This window comes from Vombatus ursinus, unplaced genomic scaffold (genome assembly GCF_900497805.2).
Source record: "Vombatus ursinus unplaced genomic scaffold, bare-nosed wombat genome assembly UNPS02014817.1, whole genome shotgun sequence".
Classification (NCBI taxonomy): Eukaryota; Metazoa; Chordata; class Mammalia; order Diprotodontia; family Vombatidae; genus Vombatus; species Vombatus ursinus.
In genome coordinates this window covers 13,047,514-13,072,726 of record NW_020954595.1, presented here as the reverse complement: position 1 = coordinate 13,072,726, position 25,213 = coordinate 13,047,514, and the positions used below count along the sequence as shown (strand labels likewise).

The 25,213-nt window shown below is 57.1% G+C and overlaps 1 protein-coding gene across 5 annotated transcripts in view; it reads right to left on the bottom strand.

Annotated features, from left to right (window-relative positions):
• Positions 1 to 24,866, bottom strand: part of TRANK1 (tetratricopeptide repeat and ankyrin repeat containing 1) — a 58,015-nt gene extending 33,149 nt beyond the window's left edge. Inside the window, exons 1-9 of one of the 5 annotated variants that reach the window (XM_027835829.1) lie at positions 24,791 to 24,866; positions 12,287 to 12,415; positions 10,373 to 10,499; positions 8,168 to 8,318; positions 6,773 to 6,891; positions 6,492 to 6,575; positions 6,074 to 6,212; positions 5,653 to 5,784; positions 3,699 to 3,872 (exon numbers count right to left, since the gene is read on the bottom strand). In XM_027835829.1, the coding sequence (XP_027691630.1) occupies positions 3,699 to 3,872; positions 5,653 to 5,784; positions 6,074 to 6,212; positions 6,492 to 6,575; positions 6,773 to 6,891; positions 8,168 to 8,318; positions 10,373 to 10,499; positions 12,287 to 12,414 (1,054 nt within the window). In that variant the 5' untranslated portion in view covers position 12,415; positions 24,791 to 24,866. Of the gene's footprint in view, positions 1 to 3,698; positions 3,873 to 5,652; positions 5,785 to 6,073; positions 6,213 to 6,491; positions 6,576 to 6,772; positions 6,892 to 8,167; positions 8,319 to 10,372; positions 10,500 to 12,286; positions 12,416 to 16,392; positions 16,843 to 20,840; positions 20,891 to 23,884; positions 23,938 to 24,790 lie in introns of those variants that run through there. The other 4 variants (XM_027835828.1, XM_027835830.1, XM_027835827.1 and 1 more) reach the window with 4 other exon arrangements.
• Between the last annotated feature and the right edge of the window lie 347 nt (positions 24,867 to 25,213).

Sequence of the window (25,213 nt, the reverse complement as noted above, 5' to 3'; positions counted from 1 at the left end):
CAGGCCAGCCCTGGAGAGGCCAGAGGAGGGGAAGAGAGGCTGGACTGCCAACCCAACCCCACGGTGGGCAGCCTAGGAGCCCCTCTGTCACTTTGTTTTTCTTCCTCCTCTCTCGCTCCCGTCCCCCACAGTTCAGACCCTGGGGCACTCCCTGCCCATGCCAAGTTCAGTGCCAGCTGCAGTCTCCCCTCGCACTAAGGGCATACACACATACTGACTCTCCCTCAAACAGCCTCCCAGAGCTGCCCCGCACCCACCCCAGCCACACCCTTGGCCTTGCACCACCCACAGGTCTACTTCCACACTCAAGAATTCCGAAATCCCCCTGGCCGCCCAGAATCTACTGGCTTTCCCGCCTGCACCTTCCCAACCGTGACCCTGCCCTCCATTCTCAACATTCACCCTGGATTCTCTCCCAGGCCGTCTCCCCTGCACTGACCACGCTCTGCCCCCTCGCTGTGCCAAGGCAGCGCCAGCATCCTCTTCCCCGGAGTCGCTCGCAGCCCCACCCCGGGGCCCTCGCCGCTGCCTGACAATCCTGCTCTGCCCCCCTCCTCAGGCCCCCCCACCCTCCAGGCCTTCTCACCTCCTCAAACCTCCCCTGGCTCCTCTAGTCACCGGTCTAGTGAGCTGCCCCTCTCACCTCCTCCTCTCCTCCATCACTCAGGAGCCCTCTGCCCCTCACTCTTCCTTCACACCTATGTTCCATGCTAACAAGTGAGCCCCTTCCAGTCTGTCCCCTCTCATCCCCACCTTTCTCACTTATTTTCAGTCTCTCCCTCTCTACTGGAGCCTTCCCTCCTGCCTACAAATATGCCCATGTCTCCCCCACCTTCAACAAATCCTCACTGGACCTTTTCATCCCCCCTAGCTATTTAATGTCCCATAGCTCTCTTCCCTTTGGTGGGCAAGGGCCCAGAAAAGGCCATCTACACCAGGGGCCTCCACTTTCTCTCTGAGCTCTCTGCATCCTGGTTTCCAACCTCATCATCCAAATGAAAGTGCTCTCTCTTAATGGATAAATCCCAAGGCCTTTTCTCAATCCTCATTCTCCTCTGGCTTCTGACACTACTGACCAGCTTTCCTTCCTGACGCTGAAACCATCAGACTGACTCTCTACAATTCATCCATCTTGTCCTGTGCCTGCCCCAGTCGTGGTTTTTGGTCCTGAACTGAGCTCAGAATTCAGCTGGCCTGTGCCGGGGGAGTTTACAAAGCCAGTCCTCTTGCTCATCACCATTCCATTCTTGCCTCAAGGAAGCCGGCTGTCCCTGGGGGATGCGGGGGGCTGGTCCACCGAGCCATCCTTCAAGGATGCCCGGGAGCCGGGAGCCAGGCCCCCTCCCTCTGACTTCAAACTGGACTCAAACAATGAACTCACTAGTCACGGGAGGGAAGGAGGGGCTTGTTGGCAGCCCCTCACTCCCAATTTCCAACCTCTCCTGTTGTCCCCCACGCCCCGTGCCCAATCATACCTTGTTCCCTGCCCCCAATGCCCCGTTCTTCGTTCTGTACCCCCCAAAACTGTAAAAGAGCTGTCCCCACCTTGGGTCTTGGCCTTACTGGGGAAGGGGAGCTCCCATGTCCTGGTGAACTCTCGCTTTACTAATAAACTGGTATGCTCAGAACTTTGTGCCTCAGTTTACCTGATTTTAACTGTGACAATACTGTCACCTCTCTAGGTTTTTAGGACTCCTGGTCTCTCCTGGTTCTCCTCCTACCTCACTGACCACTCTTTCTCTGTATCCTTTGCTGGACCTTCATGCATGTCATGCCCTAACTGCAGGACCCCCCAACTCTGCCTCACAGCATTCGAAGATGTCTCCAAAGCAGCCTTTCGATCCCCAACCCCACTGCTAGTGCTTATCCCCCCAAGCATTTTGCACCTCCTATGCATTTATTTTTCTGTGTACTTTGTGTGCCCTCCTTCCCTACCCCCCCACCAGTAACCTCCCTGAGGGCAGGCATTACTTCCTTCTGGGGTTTCTGTCCCCAGCCTTAGCACACACAGCAGACGTTTGATAAATACCTGGATGCTGAATGAATGAAAACAGATGGATCCGAGGACACAAGAGGATTTGATTATGTGAAAACAAAGAGCTTTGGGACAACAAAAATAACACCCAGGATTTTTGGAGGGGAGAGACGGAGGCGGGAGGGGCGCATGCAATAAACAAGTCTGAGAAAAGCTGGACCCCCAGAATCGGGAACGAGGGGCCCAGCCTTGTAAGAGCAGACCCACTGTCCACAGAGCGTGAAAGGCAGTCCACAGAGCAAGACAAGCCAATTATCGGTAACCGCCCAGATTAACCGCGTCTAGACTTGGAGAAATGGAACGGTAAGCACTCTCCCTGACCCCCTAACCCCACCAAGAGGGTTCAAAGCCTGGAAGGTCCATGATGGCGCAGCTATGAAGAAAGACACGCCCTCCCCGGCGGTGGCGCCACGGCGGGGCCCCATCTTTTTGTGAAGGGGTATCACAGCACAGCCCGGTCCCTACTGTTGGCCACAGGCATTCACAGCTAAGGGGACGTGGGCAGGAAGAAAAACCTCCTTTTGGCAGAAAAAGTATTCCTAGCAGGTCAGCTAGTCACAGCTGGGAACAGAAGCAGCATCCATGCCCATCAGAGGCCGGCTAGGAAGACTGCAAGGAAACAGCAGGGGCCTTCCAGGAAGCAGCACAGAGTGCAGACACCCGACCACACTGGCCACAGCTGCGGCAGCCACAGCCATGAGCAGACCCCAAAGGCGGGGGGAGAAAAGAAGACGGTCAGAAGGGGTGAGCCCGGACAGGGTGGCCCAACAGCCCAAGGTTGGTCAAAATGCAAACCACGCAGCTCACGACTGCACGCGTGAGTCCTGGGCCCCGCCAGGCCCATTCTGGGGTCTGGACCTCTCTGAGGAGACGCATTTGTGAGGGTCAGAGAAAGTCAGTAAGACTGGCTGTGTACCATGCCCTGGGGATACAAGGTCAAAACTGAGTGTCCCCCTGCCACGGGGACACGGCAGAGGGAAGGAAGGGCCACGGATGCTGAGAGGCAGAAAGCCCCACCCACGGGAGAGACTAGGCGGGGCCTCTGGGAGAGGCAGCACGACCCGGGGATTCCAGGAGGTGAAGGGCAGAAGGGAGGGGACGCCAAGCAGCCAATGGACAAACCTTGGCTAACGCCCTACACCACGTCAGGTGTGGGCATTTCTATGACCGTGACTGAGCTGCAGGGGGCGCCACAAGCCCTCCCTTGTTGGCCTGAAGAGGGAGAAGGTGTCTGAAGGCAAGCAGTATGAACTAACCCGAGAAATGGGGGCTAGAGGCGCCAAGAGCCTCCCTTGAGGCTCCCCAGAAAGTGCAAGGTACGGGGAGGGGCTTTGGGAGAAACCCATTGAGTACCAGAGGCAGCGTGGCACCTGGGAAAGAACTCTGACTTTGGAGGCACAGGACCCGAGTTCGAATCTCAGACCCGCCACTCGTGACCTACGTGACCTTGGACAAGAAACAGCCTCTCTGGGCCTCCGTCTCCTCCATGTGAAGGGAGAGGGCTGCATGGGCAACAGCAGAGGGTCCCTGGCTCCAGGCTGGCCCCATGGATGGTGGCTGAGGCCATAATAAAATCCTCACTGACACGGGAGGGCCACGGCAGACCCCCAAAGCAGGACTGGCCTTCACGGCCCAAGCAGGCGCACGCGCACACTGCATGTACCTGAAGCGCCCTTGGCGCAGCCCCGCCTCCGGCTATCCAAGAAGGAGTTGATTTTGTCGACGGCCTTGAAGTTCTTGTTGCGCTTGAGGATATCAATGGCGCAGCGCGCCTGCTTGTCCACAATGGTGGGGTCTATCCCCAAGTACAGGAGCATCTGCACATCTTCGGTCTGGCCTGGAGACAGGAAGAACAGGTCACCGCCAGGGTCACGGCGGGGGGGGGGGGGGCCCCCCCCCCCCACTCACTCACCCCAGGAAGACGGGACCCACACGTGACATCATGCCACCCCCCCCAAACCATCCGGCCCAGCGACTGGTCCAGTTTGCTCCCTGGCAGCAGAAAGTGAGAGAACCAGGTTACCAGGCAACGCTGTTGCCTAGCAACAAGCACCCGCATCAGAGACTGAGAAACGTTTCACTTCCCTTTGCTCTAAGGTAAAAACAGGAAACATGGGGGGGGGGGCTTGCCCAAGGGGGACGGGGGACAAGCTGGGCCACGTGACAGACCCTCGAGCGAAGGAACTATCCAGGGCGAGAGGAAATCCAGCCAGCGCGAAGCCCCAGCCCCCACGACCTGCAGGCCCACCAGCCAGGGCCCCTCCTTCCCCCAAGGACCACATCTAGAGGCACTGTCACAGTCGCTGGTGCTGGGGCCCTGACATGCTGACGGACGCGATGGGGACTCTGCCTCTGTCCTCCAGATGCTGCATCCTCGTGACTGCTGTCTGTCACTAGGCCCCCAGCCCCGCCCCTCCCGGGCTCCTCTCCCCACTCTCGCCATCAGCCACTAGGGCCCCTGGCAGGCAGGATGGGGAGCTAACACTCCCTTCTCTGAACCGTGTCTTTAAAGAACTGGAGGAAATGCTCCATTTCAACTCGAGGGCAGACAGAACAAAGGGATCGGCCAGAGAGCTGGGCTGGCCAACACAAATCCGCGTATGGGACCGTCCCCGAGCCTCAGTGCCGTCCCCTGAGGTCGGGCCGTGACCGGGGCACGCAGGGTTAGGGCTAAGGCTGCAGGGCCCAGGCCCCAGGGCCTTCTGAGGATGCCCAGCAGCTCACGGGATGAAGGGTCTCCACGGCAGAGGGGCCGGCAAGAAAGACGAGCAGGACAGGCTCGTGCCTCCCCGACGTCTGGGCGTCTCGGACAAGAGCCGAGCAGGCGTCACGAAGGGGGCTGCGCGAGGCAGGGACCTCAGGGAGAGCTCAGCCCAGGGGGAGGCCGGCCCGCGGCGTTCCTCCAGACGGCCTCCCCCAGACGAGCTCTGTGCCGAGCTGTGCCGCGAGCTGCCTGAGGTCCGGGGCCCTGGGAACACGCAGAGGCCTGTGCTCGTCAGCCACGTCCTGCTGACCCCACGCCCGCTGATGCGGTGTGGTATTGGGAGCCGGGGCCTGCCACCCTCCCTGTCTTCCTTCTGGGGCAGCCTGGCCAGCGCCACGCCCGGCAGCCCAACATGCTTAACACTTAACGCTTCTGAACGGCCAGCCCCGATGGCCCGCTCCCCTAGCTCCCGAGCCTGCACCCCTTCTATGACCCTCCTGGCCTTCCCCAGTGATGACAGAAATGCGCAGGCTCACCCAGCGCCTCCCTGGGGTGAAGAGATAGCCCAGCCCCCGGCCTGGGGGAGCATCCAGCAAACGCTTGACTGACAAAGACCACCCCCCACCAGGTGAGCTCATGAACAATTTAGACGCTGCCCAGCAGACCCTGGCCAACGCTGTGGCTCTTTCTGAAACTTTTCCTTACAGATTGTGGCTTTCCACCCTTGGGCACACCATCAGTGGCAGGCTCTTCCCTGCCCTGTGGCTCCAGTCCACAGACCACCACAGAGGAGGCACCAGCAGAGCCCTGCCCTTCCCCCCCAGGGAGGCAGCTCAGAGCTAGGGGTGGGGCTCTGGACGCTCGCGGGAGCCTGGGGTGTCCTCCCCCCCCAGGGCCCAGCCCGACTCCTTACGTCTGCCGAGGTACCCGGAGCAGTGAGAGGCAACGACGTGCAGGACGGTGCAGCCGTCGGCATCCGTCTGGTTAATGTCTGCTCTCAGCTCGGGCTTCTGGTCCATCAGCCACCGGAACAGGTGGTTTTCCTCTGAAGCAAATTCAAAAATAACCCCGTGACCTTCTGACTGGACAGAAGCTCAGGCCCGGGCCAGGCAGGAGAGTCGGGGAAGGAACCCAGATCCCACCTGGAAGCAGGAGGGAGAGAGTGCCACCGCGGGCGAGGCAGGCGGACCTGGGAGGCTCCTGAGGCCCAGCCGGACCCTCCCCACGGACACACGTTACCAGGGCGGACGTCCTGCCCCTGGTCCAGGGGGCCAACCCTGTCCCCTGCAAGGACCCACCGGCCGGGGGGCGGGGGGGGGCGCAGGGACCCTCACTCGCTTGGATGCAGAGCTTCATGATGGCGTGAAGGGGGTAGGGCCCGATGCTCTGGACGCTGGCCCCCAGCGAGATCAGCCACTGTACCAGCTTCGGCACGTGCTCCATCTTCTCGTAGTGCCCGAAGAGGACGTATTTCTGGGGACACACGAAGGCCTCGCTGAGCATCAGCGTGGATCTCACGCTCGGCAACGCCCCCCAGGGTAAACTGCCGACCCCCCACGCCGCTGGCACAAATCACAGCCTGAGGCCAGGGCGACTCACGGGGAGCCCCCGGGAGAGCCTCAGATGAGCCAGGAGAGACATGGGATGGGGGAGAGACAGCGGAGGGGTCGGGACGGGAAATGGTGCCCTCCCACCAGCGAGGGGCAGGAGCAGGGGAAAGCGCGCCCCGCCCCGCAGGCATAGCCCCCATACCTCAAAGAGACCCTTCAGGGACAGGTCGGGCACCCTCAGGTCACGGGGCAACTTATCCTTCTTAGTGCACAGCAGGAGGAAGGACTAGGGGGGAGAAGAGCTGGTGAACACCCCAGGGGTCCCAGAGTCCCAGAGAGCCAGGCTGCTCTAGAGGAAGGTGATTCAGGGGAAGGGAGCTGCCAGCTCATGGGGATGGCCTGCTCCACTCTGGGACCTGGGACGTCGCAGGCTGGTGAGGTTCCACCCCCCCCCACCCCTCACGCCCGCCCCGCCCCACTCACGTGCCACAGCCCCTTCTTGGCCAGCTTCTCGATGACCGCCTGCCAAACGCTCGCGTCGAAGCCCACACTGAAGATCTTCTCGAAGAAGGGCAAGAAGCTGCGCAGGATGACATGTTCCCCTGGAAGGCGAGAAGGCACGTCCAACAGCGCGTCCGACCAGCGAGCGGGACCGGGGGCCCGCGTGGCCTCTCGCCACAGCGTGGTGCGGGCGATGCTGCGGCACACGGAGCCATGGGGGAGGGGGAGTCTGCGTCCAGTAAGCAGGGGGACTGCGGATGACACAGAGGCCGTCCACAAAGGGGGGCAGGGCGAGCCCGGAGGCAGTGGGGCCGGGGGAGGGGCAGCACCAGAACAACTCCCCCAGCTGGCACTGACGGTCCCGCGGGCACCTCCGGGAGCCGGGCGGCCCCCCTCCCTCCCAAGGTCGGAGCGGGTCCCAATTCCATATTTCCTGAGGGACATGAGGCCAAAGAAGGCTCGGTGAGCGTGGGGCCCTGAAGGCCAGGACTCCGGGGGCAGAGATGGGCTCGCCGCAGCGGGAGGCACCATTCTCTTCATGCCCGTCCGAAGCGGGTCCTCGGCCAACCCACGGAGCTCCGGACATCGCCAAAGACGAATTCTCTTCTCCTTAACGATCTCCTTCCTCCCGTTAAGAGTGTCTGTCCTTTTAATGCCTTAAAAGGCATTCTCTTTTCTCACAGAGTTCACTGATAACAACCACATTATGACACGGGTAGGAAAGAGATGATTTCCATTTGGCAGACGGGGAAACAGAGGCAACGCAGGTTAGACCCCAAACACAGCAGTCGTAACGCCCCGGAAAAGCAGGTTTTCAGAACCGCCTGCTCAGGTCTCCGGCGCCCCTCAGCTCCCAAGGAGAGGGGACGGGATGGGGGCGCGCTCAGCAGACCGCCTGCATCCCTGAGGGTCACTGTTGCCCACAAGCTCTCCAGGGACTCCAAGGGGATGCAGCAGCTCCCACCGCCGCCTGCCCCCTTGTCTGCCCGCTGTCACCCGGATGCCCTGAGAACCTTCTCGAAAGAAGGGGATGTAGGGGGCAGCTCGGTGGCACAGTGCACAGAGCACCGGCCCTGGATTCAGGAGGACCTGAGCTCAAATTCGGCCTCAGACCCATAATACCTACTAGCTGTGTGACCCTGGGCAACTCACTTAACCCACTGACTAGTCAAAAAACAGAACCAACAGAGAGCTGCCTCCTGCTCAGGGCCAACACTGGGCCAAGGCACGCTGACTCGGGAGGAGTTGGTGCCAAGGTTAAGAAGCCACCAACAGTGGCGACCCCCGCCCGAGAAGGCGCAGGTTCAGGGGTCGGGCCCGTGACCCGCTGCCCCCAGCCCCACCCTACCCAAGCACACAGGCACGGCCCCCACGTACCGCTGATGGTGGTGAAGATGCCCACGATGAGGTCGGAGATCGGCACCTGGTCTGGGGAGCTCTGGAGGATGCGCAGGCCCTCCAGGAACATCTGCGCGGCCTTGTAGGGCTGCAGGAGCTGCAGGAGCGAGTAGCCGGCCCGGTAGTAGCCCTGCAGCAGAGAAGGGAGGCGGGAGAGTCCCTGGAGCCCAGCCCTTCCCCGGGAGGAGGACCACAAGCACCAGAGCGCACCGCGCCGCACGTCCCTATCCCCAATCCCGGGCCTGGACTCTGCACCCTGGACGCGGGCCGGCCCAGCTCAGCCTTCGCGAAGGCCTCACAGAGCGGCCGCGCTCAGCCCCGAGCCCAGGGCCATGCTGAGCACGCGGAGACAGCAGAGGAGAGAGGAGAAGAGGTGGGCTGCGAGAAAGGCCCAGCCCCGGGGGTCCAGGCAAGAAGAGGGCAGGGGAGGCAGGCGGTGCCCGGGGCGTGTCCTCTCTGGACACGGGACAGGCCATGGGGGGCCGGAGGACCGTGAGCCCACGCCCTCTGAGAGTGGGCTCTGCATGTGTGCAGGAAGGCAGGGGGTGATAAACAGAAGGAGCTGATGCACGCACTCCCGGGGCCCTGTGACCGTGGCAGCCGGGCTAGTGCTGCCGACCGGGGCCTGCCCTTTTGTGGTGTCCACAGTGAGCAGAGAGGCAGCAGAGCAGGGGCCGGGGCACCGTGGGAGAGGCCCAAGCGGCCGGCCAGGACCCTGCCCCAGGCTGAAGGGCAGGCCTCATGCAGGGACACGCGACAGCTGTGGCCAGGAGGGACCGGCAGAGGCTCCGTGCCAGCCTGAGGCCACAGGGCCTTGAAGGACGGCCAGCCAGCTACCAGCCAGAGAAGAGAGTCTTGTGCATGGGAAAAGAGCTCCAACGAGAGGCGTGAATGGTCCAGAGAGCCTGGCGAGGGAGCCTATGAGGGGGCACGGGCCAAAGCCAGGCTGCAGGGCCTCGAATGCCAAGGTCAGGAATGTGGATCAGTGGCAAGCCATGGGCAGCCAAGGGATGCTTTGGTAACACAGGGTTAACACAAGGGGATCTCTGTATTGCAGAAAATGAACCCAGCAGGAGTGGGGGGCAGACAGAAGGCAGCCATCCGCGGAACACGTGGCACCGGCCTGCGCTAGGGAAAAGGGCACAGCCAGTCTCAGGAGGGGATGCCCACTCTGCCTTGGGCTCACAAAGCAGGGGCAGGCCCTATTTCCTAAGGTCTGTTTTCCTAGGCACGGCAGATTCCCCCCTCGCTCCACGTGGGCATCCCTGCCATCCTGGGGGAGGCCCGGCAGCAGTCTGGGCGCTCACAAGGCAAACGTCCCCAAAGCCCTTCTCGCCCCCAAACCAGAGCAGGGGCTAGGGAGTGGGCAGGCCAACTTCTCGGATGACTCGGGGGCCCCTCCTAGAGGGGGGCATCACCCACTTTGACCTCAGAGACTCCTGACCCCCAAAGAGAAGTCCTGCAAGCATGAGCCTTGGAAGCTTCAGGGAAAGCATCCTTGGGCCCCGAAGGGCACAGAGCAGGCATCTTCCTGCCCTCAGCCTCCGAGCGTCCAGCGGCCCAGGCCTCAGGGACTCACTTGGCCGCCCGCAGGCATCCCCGTCTCACAGCTGGCTCCCGCTGACGCTCTTCTGTGCGTCCTGCCTCCCCTAAGAGTATCTGGGGACGCTCCTCCTCTTCTCCTCCCACTCCCCCAACAGCACCACAGAGCTTAAGGAATGGCGCACAAGGAATAGCGCCCAACACCTCCCGGCTGAATGCAGGCTGATGTGACCGTCAGGCACCGATGCAGCCGCCACGTCACCTGTCCCACAAGAGCTACCTGAATGATTCCTTTTCACTCCCTGCCTGATTTCGCCTGAAAGAAGGACTGACCAGATGCAAAAAGGCTGCTTGCCAGAGGCTCCGAGAAGGAAGGCCAAGGCAGAAGAAGCCCAGGCTAGCTAGAAGCTCGCAGGAAAGCCCCTCCCCCCATCTCGTGGCAGCTCAGAAACAAGGAGCAAGTGGGCCCCGGTCACCCAGCAAGGCAAGGAGCAGCACAGTGACCATGTTTCCTTACTTAGCCAGAACTTTTTTCTTGTCCTCCAGACAATGTTCATGGCCTTAGGGAGCCTGTTCAAAGCACAAAGAGAGTCCGTGAGAAGCTGGCAGAGCCTGGGCAGGCCCACCGCGGCAGGGCATTACCTTGACGTAAGAGGGATCCCACTGCAGGCTCTCTTTGGCGGCATAAAAGGCTTCGTTCCATTTCCCCAGGTTGTAAAAGGCGTTGGACTTGTTGCAGAGAAGCACGGCCAGGTCTCTCCGGGGGATCCTGAGGGGAAGAACACAGTGCTGACCCTGAGCGCCTGGCCCGGAGCAGGCCACACACCAACAGCGTCAGTCGCTTCCACTAAGAGGAAAAGTACAAATACAACATCCTGCATGCGCCCACGTGTATACGTGCACCACAGAGCACCAACACCAGAGGAGGGGTCGCACCAGATGTCCTGAGTGGGGGGCCCTTCCTTCCAACCCTAAGAGTCCGCAGGACCTCGGAGGTCATCCGGTCCACCTTGCTCACTTTTACACGTAGGGAAACTGAGGCAGGTTTAGAAAGGCTGAGAGGTGGCCCCCAAGACTCTTATCCAACACCCCATACCACCTCCAACTGTGGGGCTCCTGAGTCCTATCAGTCTTCATTAAAATGCACATAAATAATGACCTGTCACCCAAAATAGCTTTCTCCAATAATGTTTTAGAAAGTACTTTCCGGGGCAGCCAGGTAGTGCAGTGGACGGAACACCGGCCCTGGAGTTCAGGCCTCAGACACATAACACTCACTAGCTGTAAGACTCTGGGCAAGTCACTTAACCCCAACTGCCTCACCCAAAAAAAAAAAAAAAAGGTACTTTCCACACTTACAATGGACACACAAGTGTTTACTTGGCTGATGATAGTTAATCCCCATAGTAGAGACAGATTCCTTCGCAACCATATGAAAAAGCACCCCAAATTACGACCGGCAGGAGATATACATCAGAAGCACCAAGACACATCACCGCATCCCCAGCCCTCTCCTAGCAGATCCCAAGGAGGCCAATGACAAGAAGAGGTCCCCAACACAGCCAAGCAGTCCTAACGGTGCGATCTGCGGTAGCACAGCACCAACACCCATGCGGATGCCCCGCGAGAGGAGGAGGAGAAACGTGGCGGCAGAGAAGGCAGACAAAGCCAGGAAAACAAAGGCACAACGACCAGCACAACACAGAAATGGAGCCGCCCAACACAAGAGTGCGCGCCGAGGGCCCGGGGGACGGCGGACAAATTCTACACGTCCCAGGAGACTCGGGGGGCTGCTGGTTGGTCTTGTCCAATGCTCTCTTTGGTCTGGTCTGGTCTAAAGGGTGGGAGAAGGAATAAACTGGAAAATGGAAAGTCTAGTCCTGAAGCGTTCTTCCTGTCTCGTTGTCACAGAATCCTCTTAGATGAAATAGTTAATAGACACCTGAAATGAATGACAACTCCCATCCAAAAGTTTAAAGTCCTTCCCCTTCTCCTCCTCAGAAGGATGTTTTTGACCTGGAAAAAGGGAAGCCAACCAGCTGAGCCTCATTCTTCTTCCTCGGCGGGCACCCAGGCGGGGCGGAGCAAGACGCAGTCTGTCCCCTCTAGGAGACAAAGGACCAGGATGTCCAAAGCAAGATGAAAAAGGCGCGGATGAGGGCCAGGCCGAGAGGCCGCCTCCACCACAGAGCTCCCCTCAGAGACGGCGCCTTCCTGGGAGCCTCTTTCCAAGAAAAGACACAGGGCGTGGCCCTCCCCCCTGCGCACCCTGGGCTGGGCTGTCTGTGCCTCGTGGAACATCCTGGACCACGCAGGATCTCACGGTTCACCTCTCTCCTCCTCACCCCGCTCCTGCCTCCTCCCTCGCGGTCACCTCCTCAGCCCAGCCTGCCCATCCCCTGTCTGTGTGGACAAAGGAGTCCGACGGGGTGTCTGGCTGTCGGCCCCTCACGCCCCCAGGGGCCGCTTGGGGACAGCAGCCCCGACAGAGCAAGCCTGGCCGGGAGGAGGGAACCCAGCCTCTCTCCTCCCCCAGGGGAGAAGCTGGAAACTCACCAGTGGTACAAATGCAGCAGCACCTGGATGGCCTCATCATATTTTCTGATGGCCAAGGAGAAGTTCCCACTCTTAAAAATCTGGTTTCCAGATTCTTTCAAATACTCAGCATAGGTCGCCGGGTCCATTCTGTGCAGGCAGAGAAACAAACAGCATTAGGCTCGAGCCGGGCTGGGGGCAGCCAGGGCTGACCAGCAGCCGCACGCGCTCTCGAAGCCAAGCTGGCGGAGGAAAGACGCGCCCCCCCCCCCCGTGGGATCCCACCGAGCCGGGCGGCAGGAGCTGCATATCTCACTCTCTCTCTCACACACACACACAGCGGCGGCTGTATCACACACACACACACACACACACTGTGGCAGTGGCTGTGTCTCTCACATACACACGGCAGCGGCTGCATCATATATACGGCGGCAGAGGCTGCGTCACACACACATACACACACACTAAAACACACACATACACACACACACGGTGGCAGTGGGGCAGTGGCTGTCTTACACCCACACACAGCAGCGGTGGCTGCGTCACAAACACATATACACACACACACGCTCACACATGGTGGCGGTGGCTGCGTCACACACACATACACACACATACACACACATACACACACACTCACACACACACTCAAACTCACACACATACACTCTCTCTCTCTCACACACACACACACCCCATGGCGTCCTGTTAGCCTTCCAGACCCACGCACACGAGTGGCCGGCCCAAGCCCTCCACTTCACTGGGCTCTCCAGTTCTGGAGACGCCCGTCTCCAGCAACAAAAAGCAGCGACCCTCACGGCTCCTCTCTGTGCAGCATTCCAAGGCTTTTCACAGAGCACTTTATTTATCCTCATACTGATGGGACGCCCTCACCACCACCGTGGCAGGTCAGTGCCGTGATTACCCCATTTCACAGGCGAGACTACCGAGCCCCACAGAGGTCAAGTGCCTTGCACAGGGTCACACAGCTGATGATGATGATGAAGCTAACCTTTACAAGCACCTACTACGCGCCGGGTGCTGTGCTGAGCATTCCACAAATATAATCTCACTTGATTCTCACCGCCACCCTGACAAGTCAATGCTGTGATTATACCCATTTGACAGATAAGGCAACTGGGGCAAGCAGCGGTGACGTGACTCGCCCCGGGTCACCCGGCTAGTCAGCGTCTGAGGCTGACTCCAAGCACGGCGCTCTATGCACTGCGCCTCCTTTGCCAGCACTCGATGCCCTCATCTCCCTCCGGCACCAGGGGGCTTTCTCTGGGGCAGGCTCCTGTCCCTCAGAGGCAGGGAAGCCCACCCGGGGAGGCCTCGGCCCTGGAAGAGCTCACTCTACCAGTGAGTGCTCAGGGTTCCACCCCTTTCCACCCCCAGCAAGTGTCTGAGGGGCCGTGGAAGGGGTTAGCAGGGGATGCGCACGCCCGGGCCGCGGGCGGCAGCAGAAGGATGTTGGGAGAGCCTCTAGAGCGCTCGGTGCCCCGCGCGCCTCCCTGTCCTGGAGAGACACAGGCCGGCCGCTCATGAAGGAACTCCCGGGGCTGCCCAGGAAGGAGCCTCCTCGTGGCTGAATTAATCAGTGGCATCTCCACGGGCCCAGAGGGCAGTGTTTCTTGAATGAGCTCATTTCATACTGACGCAGTATTTTGGCAGGTTGTCTTGGCATCAGAACATAAGTTCCTGGAGGGCAGGCACTGTGTTTCTGCCCTTCCTTGTATCCCCTGTCCTTAGCACAGTGCCTGGCACATAATAGGTATTACCAAATGTTTGCCAACTGACCCACTGACTGACGGGTGGACGGCCCCACCTGGGATGGGGCAGAGGGAGGTGGCAGCGATGTCCACCTGCTAGAGAACACAAAAATTCCGTTTGTGTGACATGTGACCCACAGCAGCGGCAGTGCCAACTCGCGGTTTTCAGGGCTTCTGCCCAAATTCCTGAGAAATCTGAAAACCGCTTCCTTACCAGGCACGGGCATCACCGTGTCTACTACCTGTCTCTACCACACGCCTCATCCTGAGAAGCGTAAGGTCCTCGCGGGCAGGCCCAGGCAGGCCATCTTTGTCACCATCACCCTAGCCCCCAACACACGGGAGGCAGGGCACAGACACCCTGGTGGCCGATTTAAAAAGCTTGTGGAAGAACAAGGAGGTCCACAGCAGCACGCCGCCGCTCTGGGGAAACGCAGCATTAAAACCCAACCGACGCATCCCAAAGCTGATCAGGAGGCCCGCAGCCCAAAAGGAAAAGAAGAATGAAGGGGGACCACACGTGCAGCCCTCCAATGACCCTACAGAACAAGAATCGTCAAAACCACCACCAGGGGATCGCCAAGTACTTCCTGAGTCCCTGCACCGTCAGGCACTGTGCCAGCTCAAAGGTCCCAAGCACAAGCCTGAAGCTGTCCCTCCCCACACCTAATTTACATCCTAAAGGGGGAGATGAGAGGTCCCTACACAAATGCATACAGCATAGGAAAAATCCTCAGGCAATCCAACCCAACCCAATAGCCCAGTCTTCAGAAAACCCAAAGCCACACATGACTTGGGGAAGAACTCATGTGAAAAGAGCTCCTAGGGGCAGCTGGGTGGTGCAGTGGATAGAGCACCGGCCCTGGAGTCAGGAGGACCTGAGTTCAAATCCGGCCTCAGACACATAACATTCACTAGCTGTGTGACCCAGGGAAGGACGGAAGGACGGAAGGACGGAAGGACGGAAGGACAGAAGGAAGGAAGGAAGGAAGGAAGGAAGGAAGGAAGGAAGAAAGAAAGAAAGAAAGAAAGAAAGAAAGAAAGAAAGAAAGAAAGAAAGAAAGAAAGAAAGAAAGAAAGAAAGATAAAGAGAAAAGAAAGACTGAGGAACCACACTGACCATGACCGAACAAGAGAGAATAGGAGACGAGCAGAGGATGCCCGCCACGGCCGGCGCGGATGCTTGGGGCACCGCCACGCGGCAAACGGGAAGAGAGGCCAAGCGAGTTCGGCTGCTCTGGTGCACCCTCAGCCTTCATCCTTCGATGAAAGGCCGTCTCCAAACACGAGGGCACTGGCCAGACCGGCAGACCTGAAGCCGAGAGAGGACACGGCCCCAGGCCTCTGCCCAGTCCAGGCTCCGCCAGCCCCTCTAAACACCAACAAGAGCCCAAACATCTATGGCTTCCCACCCCTCACTCCCTCCTTTCTTTCCAACGGAAGGGGCCTCCTGCTGAAAGACAGGCAAAGTGTGTGTGCCAGGTGGGGACGCCACAGATGTATCTACACCCACCTCTCTCCTCTCTCCTCCCCCTCTGCCTTTTCCTTTTTCTTTCTCTCTCCCTCTTCCCCCTTTTTTTCTTCCTCTGTATCTACCTCCCTCCCTTTCTTTCTCCTCTCTTCTCCCTTTTCCTTTCTTTCCTCTTTTTCTCCTTCCATCTCTCTCACCTCTGCCTCCCTCCCTCTCCTCCATCTTTCTCTCCCCTCCTTTCTTTTTTTCTCTCTCTTCCATCCTTTCTCTTTCCTCTCCCTCTTTCTCCTCCATCTCCAGACTCTCTTTTCCTTTCACCTCCCTTTCTCTCCCCATCCCATTTCTTTCCCCCCTCTATCCTCTTCGTCTTTCTTTTCTCTCTCCCCCTTTTTCCTTCCTCTCTCTCCCTTTTCCTTTCTTTCTCCCTCCCCCTTTCCTCTCCTTTCTCTTTTCTTTCTCTTTCCCTCTCCCTCCCCCTCTTTCTCTTTCCTCTCTCCCCATCTCTTTTACTTTCATTTTCATTTCTCTGTATCTACCTCCCTCCCTTTCTCTTTCCTTTTTTCCTTCCTTCTCTCTCACCTTTGCTTCTCTCTCCCCCTCCCCATCTTTCTCTCCCCTCCTCTCTTTTCCTCTCTCCCTCTTCCAATCTTTCTCTTTCCTCTCCCTCTCTTCTCCCTATCTCTAGACTCTCTTTTCACATTCCTTTCTTTCTCTCCCCTATCCCATCTCTTTCTCCCCTCTATCCTCTTCATCTTTCTTTTCTCTCCTCCCCTCTCCTTTTTCCTTCTCTCTCTCTCTCCCCCTCCCCCTCCCATCCCTTCCCTGTCTCTCTATCCCTTCCTCCCTCCCCAGGTACAGGCGTCCAGCCCATAAATTACCTTCAGTAAACAGCCTGCAAGACACCACAACCTCGTGTCCTGCCTGGGACCCAAACTGGCCGTGCCCCAGGCAGCTCTTGAAGGCTCTACGCTGGGGGCAGAGTGGGCACAGGTCTGTCTTGGTGAAGGGACCTTCCTCGGGGGAGTGAAAGCTCAGGGCAGCCCCCAAAGGAGTCTGCTTTCACCTCTACCGGAGCAAGACCCAAGAGAAATGCCTTGTGAGCATCCCCCACCAGCAGCTTGAGGTGTCGGGGGTCTACAGAGGGGTGCATAAGACAAGCCCCCCTGCCTCCCTCTCACAGGGCATAAGGCAGCAACAGCCCCACTGGCCCTCCAGAAAGCCCCTCGAAAAAGAAGTGGGATGCAGAAAAGCCTGGGGGATGGGGGGGGAGGACCCCCTTTGCCTTCTTCCTGGCTGAGGCCCCAGCTCTAGTACTCACACCCTGCAGGGAGGCTGGGCTGGGCAGGATAGGGCGGGGCCTCACTAACAAACGGGTGACTGCCTGTATTTATCAGCATATCTGGGAAGCCCGAGGCTGGGGATCATCACCTGGCACATATGCTGGACTTTGGTCCAGCTATGCAAACATGCCACAGAGATAAAGTCAGGGTGTCAGTCCATTGCATTCACAGCTAAGAGGGCCTTACTGGTCTTCTCCACCAAACCCTTTTTGTTACTTACAGAGATGGAAACTGAGGCCTAGAGAAGGTCCCCCAGGCCAGTGCTGTTTCCAGGGGCCGCCAGAACAGCCAGAGGGGCATTGATGCAGGGCTGAGGGCAGGCAGGGAGATATCAAACGAGACGGCAAGCTGATTGGTTTTCCTTCCCAGACCCAGAGAGTGGGGCACAAAATGGCAGCCCCTGGCATCAGGACAGGGAAGACAGGGCTGACCTCCTTGGCCTGCCCCAGCGGATGGACACGGACGGACGTGGATAGCCAAAGGTCACGCGGCAAGCCATCACCGGCCCCCTGGCCGACGTAGGGGAACAAGGGCCTGTCCTCAGGCTGTGTTCACTGCACCAGCTCACTCTCGCTCGGGACACACAAGAGCCCCCAAACTTGGCTCAGCAAGGCCAAGGCCTTGGTCCTGGTCTCACAGCCAGCAAGCGTCCAGCCATCCCTAACTCCATGCTACCCATGTGGCCTCTCCAGGGCTCCAGAGAGTGGAACTCATGGCATAGGGGACAATCGGGGAACAGGGAGTGACGCTGAAGCCAGGAAAAGTCTCCCAAGCACCAGACAATGGGCCAGGCTCAGTCTGCTGGACACACCGGCTCTATCTGAGATCAATCCTGAAATCAAGACGGCAACAGTGGAGAGGGACAAAGGGAGGAGAGAGAAGGAGAAAGGGGGAGGGAGAAGGAAAAGGAGGAAAGAGAAAGAAGGAGGGAAGAGGGTGGAGGGAGAGGGGAGGGGAGGAAAGGGGGAAGAAGAGGAGAAACAGGAGAGAAAGGGAGAGGGAAGAGGAAAAGGAGGAAAGGAGAGAAGGAGGAAGAAAAGGAAGAAGGAAAAAAGGGAAGGAGGGAGAGGGAGAGAAAGGAGGTAGAGAAGAGGAAGAGAGGAGAAGGAAAAAGTAGGAATAGAAGGAGGAGGGGGAAGGGGGAAGGGGGAAAGGGGAAGGGGGGTAGGAGGATGAGGAGGGGGGAGGGAGGAGGAAGAAAGGAGGAAGAGAAGAGGAAAGGAGGAAGAGAAGAAGAAGAAAGGTGGAAGGAGAAGGAAGAAAAGAATAGAAGGAGAGAGGGGGAAGGGGGGAAGGGGAGGGGGGAAGGAGAATGAGGAGAGGGGAGGGAGGAGGAAAGGAAGAAGAGAAGAGGAAGAAAGGGGGAAGGAGAAGGAAGAAAGGAGGAAGAGAAGGAGAGGGGGGAAGGGGGGAAAGGGAGGGGGAAGGAGAGGGGGGAAGGGGGAAGGGGAGGGGGTAAGGAGGAATAGAAGGAAGAGAAGGGAGAAAGGGGAGCCAGAGAGGTGGGGGAGGGGAGAAAAGGAAGGAGACTGGATAAAGAAGGGAGGACATGAAGAGATGCACCCTTGCATCCTTGCCTGGCCTCCCGACTCCTCCTGGCTCTGCCCTCTGGGTGACCTCCTCCTTCTGTCCAAGGTCGTCACCCAGCTGGCTACACTGTGTCCCCTCCACATTGCAACCTCTGGGTGAACCCGTTCACCCAGGGCACTGTCCTCCCCTCACCAGCTGAGAACCTGCCTCCTCCTTTACAGAAACAAAGGGGCCATCCTCCCCCTCCCATGATGAGGTGGCCCTTCTCCACCCCAGGATGACCCCCTCCCCTCCCCCCATCCTGACAAAGACCCTCCCTGCCCCTTCCGCCCACCCACCTGCTACCTCCTCTGCCAGTGGGGCGAATCTTCCCTCAAATGACCTCCCAGGGGCTCTTGTTCAGTGCTGCCCCTTCCTGACCGCCAGGCGCTCCCTCCCACCTGTCTGACCAGTCGCCCTCAGGCTCCGGGGACGAATGCTCTTGCAGGCCACCCTCACCGGCCATGGCTGTGGCCCTCGGTGCCCAGGAGGGAGCCTGAGCTGCTCGCCCTCCAGCCTCCGCCCTCCTCCCCTGCCCACCCAATGCTCACCAGCTCCCATAGGCTCAGTCATCAGCTCTATGCAAATGAGCCCCAAGGCGATCCAGCCAGTCTGTGTCCTGAGCAGCAGTGCCCTGCCCAGAGCAGCCCCTAGCCTGGGTAGGCACCTGCCATCCACCCTGGTCAGGATGCCCCATGGTCCCCCTCTCTCATTCTGCCCCAGGCCAGACGGAGGAAATGAGGGCCGGGGCTCACTGAGCCCTCTCTGACGAGCACTTAGAGGGGAGCCCCGACCTGCTTCTTGCCCCCCACAGCGGCGGGTAGCCAGAACACCTTCCGAAGCACCCCGCCCCAGCCCAGGGCTCTTGACACCTACGGGTCAGATTTCCTTCTAAAGCAAACCCACCCGCCAAGCTTCACGGGTCAAGATAAGGGTGACCAGGGCCCTCAGGCCAGTTCTGACCACCAAAGACCAGCAGCAGCATGAGCCTTCCAAATGGACCAAGGGCCCCTGAGGCACAGAAACAGCAGCCCAGGGGCCAGCCCAGAAACAGAGAACACCAGAAGCCTGAAGTGGGGGTCAGGAGGCTGATGTCTAATGACCTAGCAGCTGGAGAAGACCCTTCCCCTCCAGGGGTCTCACTTTGCTCATCTGAAAAAAGAACGGGATAGACGAGATGACCAATGGGACCAGCCTGGCTCAGAAGCTCTGTGCCTCACCAGCGAACCCAAGAACAGGGTTGGCCAGCGCTTGGCACAGCGCCAGGCACACAGGAGGCGCTTAAGACATGTTTACTGAATTGCATTAACCACAAGGAGAAACAGAAGGCGCCTGAGTGATGGGAGGCCAGAAAGGGGCGCTCACGCAAATGGCCCCATAAAACAGGACGCCGGAGCTATGGGAGGTTTGAGGCGGCGAGAAGGGCTGGAGGGAGGCAGAGCAGGATTGCCAGGCAGTGGCGAGGGCCCAGTGGAGGCTTTTCTCCACCTTCGTCTGGCAGCAACGCGTAGGCACCAAGGTCGTGACGCACGGTGGGAGTGATCCAAGGCTGAGGCTTGGCGGGGCGTAACTGGCAACATGATAAAACATGATGCAATACAGATGCATCCTCAGTCCGGCTCAGATGGGCTCTAGCGGACGAGGCCAGAGAGCCCTGGGGCTTGTTCAGCTCCAAGAGCCCAGAACTCCTGGCCTCACGGGCAGGAAGCAGGGAGCAGGGCTCCTGCTTCAGAGCCTCCGGATAGCTGGAGACCTCGAAAGCCAACGCCAGAGCCCAGGGAAGTCCAACGCAGCTGCTGGTGGCAGAGGAGCAAAGGGAGATGCTCCCGGTCGAAGCAGGAAGGAAGGACGTCCAGCCTGGGAAGGCTAAAATAGCTTCCAATCGTCCACTACCTCGGCATAACCACTTAGAGATCACAAAGTGCCTCCCAAGGCCCTGCCCTGAACATAAACCATCTGTGGCTGCCCATCGGAGCCCCTAAGAGCAAACACAGATTGTTCTTGGGAAGATTTCCATGAACTGATACAAGGTGAATTACGCAGACCCAGGAGAACAATGTACATTACGTGGAGGGAATGCCGGCAGTGCAACGGGGGAGATCTGTCTTCCTGCTCCTAACCCACCCTTACTCCTGCTGGCCTTACTCCACCATCTGTGTACCCTCCCAAAGTTCTAAGCTCCAGCCCCAAGTCTCCAGAACGGCCTCCAGCCCTGGGCCTCGTCCCTCGGGCCTGGAAGGCTCGCTTTCTGCCAGGCCCCGGTTCCTATCAGGTTCAGCCTCCATAGAAAGCTCTCCCCAGGCAGTCCCCAGCAGAACGTGGGCCCCGGAGGACAGAGCCCGCTTCCTTCTGTCTTTTCGTCCCCAGTACCCTGCACACAGGCAGATGCTACGTGAGCGGATGCTGAACGCACTCACTGAATAAACAAGCAGTCCCAAACATTCCATCCAGGGCCCCATAAGGCAGCTCCAAAGGAAAGAGGCTGCCCCCAGCACCCAGCTCTGCCCCGCAGTAGGAAGCCCAGAGAGGAGTCAGCTGGCCTCTGGGTGGGTCTAAGATCCAGGCAGGGCAGGGATCCCGCCCACACATCACAGAGAGTCCAGAGTCCAACCTGGGCTATTGATACGGAGGGTTTACTATCCCACGGCTGCTACCACAAGACAGCTTACACAAGATGAAACTTGGCGCACTCACGTTGGTTAAGCTCAGGGGCATGCCAACCACACACGTGCGAACATCTCCCCCATGCCTTCTGCCCCCTTCTCCTCCTTCACTCCCATCCTCGGGAAGGGGCGGCCCTCCCCTTTCCAAAGCATCCTACGTGGCCAACAGATCCCATTCCGTCCCTTCTCCTCCAACAGACTGCCCCCCATCCTCCCCACCCTCTCTCCTGCCAGCCTTTCCGCCGCCTCCCCTTGACCCCCATGGGCCTGATCTCTACACCGGCTGCCTTCACTCCTCTGCCTCTCTTGCTGAAGTCTCCAGTCTGTCTTTGACCTCATCACTGCACCAGAATGGCTCACTCAAAGCTTGGCTAGCCGTCCTTCCCAGTTTTCCTTCTGCTTCCCTGACTGTTCCTTCTCAGTTTCCTTTGCTTCACCCAGAGGTGAAACTGAAAATTGATCCCCACTTTCTTCTGCATCATTTATTAATTATTCATTGAGGACTGCATCTGATCACTAGGATCAGTCTAATTTAAAAGGACAGCTTGACTAGCTAACATTGGAGTCTAGAAGAGAGCTGAATTTCCCTGTATTTCTGGGCTGCAGCTCAGGCTCTTGCCCCTGGATGGGGGCGGGGATGCTGGGGGGCCCTAAGACATCCTTTGTGGCCCTAAGTCAAGGACTACTTAACCCCAGACTTTCCAGAGAACGTCCTGGAAATCCCCTCTCATGAATCAGGCTAACCCTAAGCCCACCCTCCACCTTTGCCACCTCTAGAAAAGCCTGCCCAGTCTGCTCAGGTGCACCCCTAGCCACTGAGGAGCCTGGGATCTCACTCACGGGCAGCAGCTGGCTTGCTCACAAATGACCATGCCTGGGTCGTGCATCAGTTTCTCCTCCTCACAGACAACCCAAGCCCAGCCCCAGGCCCCCCCCCCCCACAGCGCTGCTCTGGGAGGGCTGTCCCTTCGGGTCTCAAGCTGCCCTTCTCCAAGCACTGCCCTGGGCTGATTTCACTCGCTTCTGTGCTTCTCAGAAAGGGAAGTCCTTCTTCAGGCCAAAAGTACCTCGAGTTTCCGTTGGGTCGGTCTCTGTTCTTCCCGTGTGCTGACAGATTAAAGAGTCCGGAGTGACGGAGCTCCCACCGGACTTCTCTCTGGCGGGAGATTTTGGCCAGAGGAGAAATGAACTCTGGGGTGCTCCCAGGGCTCCTTAGAGGACCTCGTCTGTCCTGCCTTTGGATGACCCAGGCCCACAGGGGCTACCAAGGTTGGTCCTGTCCCAATGACACGACCAAGCTTCCCTTGGCCCGATAAGCCAGAAGGAGAAGGCTAGGAAAAGTAAAGCTTCCAAAAGGCTTCAGAAAAAAAATCACTCTCCCTTCCCTCTGAATATTTCCAACACTGGCCGTGTTGGAAGTTACAGAGATCACAGACACAAAAACTAATCAGAGGCAAAATGTATTATTCTCTACTGAAAACTTCTAAATTAGAATTTCAACGCTCGATGAGTTTGGGGCTACCAGCGAGCTTTGTCAAGTCTGATGAAAACAAAAATTGGCAAATCTCTGTTGAAGAGGGATTCAGTGATGCTCAGAGAAGCGTTAAGATAAAAACAACTTGGGAAGATGCTACAAGAAAAATAAGAGTAAAATTCCTCTAAGTTTAAAAAATTCCACAACTCAGAACTGAAAATCAAATCCATTTTCCACTTAACATTAAAGTGATATGCTGGACAACTGAAGACTGAGAACAGATCTCCACCTACTCGAGTCTCAGTCATACAGCAAGAGCAGCCAGTAACACTTTTTTTTTTTTTTTTGGATAAGGCAATCGGAGTTAAGTGACTTGCCCACAGACACACAGCTAGTAAGTGTCAAGTGTCTAAAATTAAATTTGAATTCAGGTCCTCCTGACTCCAAGGCCAGAGCTCTATCCACTGCACCACCTAGCTGCCCCTTGCCAGTACCGCTTTTGATCAACAAAATCAATCCAAAGCTGGTTTGAGGCTGAAGTCTGAGTACCAGTCTGTGCAACTGCTTTGAACTTTAGTGTAGGTTACAAACTCTTTCAAAGGCATACGCAAAAACTGCACTTGGAGAGATCAACAAATTTACTGTAGGATGGAAATGGGCTTTTTTAAAAGCAGAACAGGAACTTTTTAGACTACCTTCAGTCTCCAAAGGAACTGATAGAAGTAAAGTTGGAGTTTACTTACCCTTCTGTTTCTTACTGCTTTTAAATAACCCCCCTGAAAACACCGTGCAATTCCTGTTATGAGCCCTGAGATGGGGTGAATCCCAAGTGCTCCCACAGAGAGAAAAGCTTGCTTTAGAATCAGGAAGCAACTGAAAAGTAGGTAAAATAAAATATTTTTCTGTGAAGGCTATAATAAGTGAGGGTAAGAAAACAAGAAATGGACTTATCCTTTGAGTGGTTTAAAAGGAAACAGACAAAAAGTGACACCTTGCACCCTTTAGAAAATTCCAGTCTCTACCAGACACTGTTTTGTTTGGTCTCTTTTTTTTTTTAATGCAATTCTTGTTAGTTCTATATTCCTGTTAGTGTTTTTAATGAAAACCAGATACTTTAAATCAAGACATTATTATGCTTCAATCAAAGGATATTGCTAATGCAAATCGTTGTCAAATTTTATTAAGAAATTGTAAAGGAAAACAATTTGCTTTCCTATCAAAGAGTTAGTGAAAGTGGCATAGGCATCAGAGACTAGATCAGTCTCTTTAAAACGTCAAAGGATTCGTCTAAGTGTGTGGTCAAGGGCACCGTTGTCTGATTTACCTTTCACTGAACCGATGTGACGTTCACAACTATATGCTGACAACCGTCGAATCGCCATCACTTTTCAACATGAGTTAATTTTGAAGAGTTAAAAGCATAAGCTCATTGATAACTGAAATGTGAAATCCTGGCAGTTGATGGCCCTTGTGAAAACTGAGATTTTAAACTGTCCATATTAGTGATTATAGGGCTAGCCCTGATTTAGTTGAAGCCAAAAATTAAACGAGTGTGGATGAAGATTTCTGTTCATTTAAACTCATCAGAAAATTAACTCCCTTTTGCTGAGAGACAACCCAAAATCTCCTAACTGGTTAATTACATATGATAACTAATTAGATAAAATAATAACTAATTACATAAGATAATTAACCTAGAGTATTGGTTTGTAACAGGAACAAAGATCTTTCCCTGGCCAAGTTTTTTTCCCCCACTTAAGTACCAGCACCAAAATGGAAGTCGCTTTTCTACAACAGACTCCAAGCGGGAAAACCCTTGTTGGGCTCTGGCCTCTCCCCTGGTCACCGCCAAGGCAACACCTTCACGGAATGGACAGGGGACCGCTTCTCTGGCCCTGAAGGGGCTAACTTTGAGAAGGAGAGGAATGAGTCCTTCTCCAAGGGCATCGATGAGGAGCTCTGTGGTGCTGAGTGAGTGATCTGGGGTCTGACTCTCACAAAGGAACACAAAAGGCCCCAGAGACCTGGAATGAATAACCTCCCAATACCCTAAAGAGCCCAAACAGGCCGTGCTGCGAGGAACTGGCATTGTGAGAAAAGCTGTCAAAGCAAGCCACTTCCTCTTTCAATAGGAATGCTGTTATCAATCTGCTCCAGAACGTTCCCCTCTTTGAAAACTGCTCCCTGTTTAACAGGGCATACTGTGTCCTCAGTTAGAGAAAGAACTCACTGTCCGGAGAGTGGAGCGGCCGCGTCCTCTGAGGAGATCTCTGTCCACGGAGGCCGCTTGGGACAAGCCCACCCTGCCCTGCTGACCCGGCCTTGTGAAACTCCCTGGTTTGAGGAACTCGGAGCTCTCCCAGCCAAAGCAGAAGAAGGCTCCAAGTCACGCTTCAGTAATAAGAGTGTTCTTTCGAGTGCATTTGAAAAATGATGACATTTACCTGTTAGCAAACGCTAACACAAGTGAAGCTACGTTTTGAAACAAACTACTCGCTGCTGCTATGTGTGAACTAGAGCTCACTCTACGTGAGTCAAAGCCCGGTATGGAATTCAATTCTTAGGTGAAGGAGCAACGGAACGTCCCGATACTTAGGAAGAGCTCAGAAAAACAGCAAGAAGCTAGCCCGAAGCCGTCATGGGTGGAATTCTG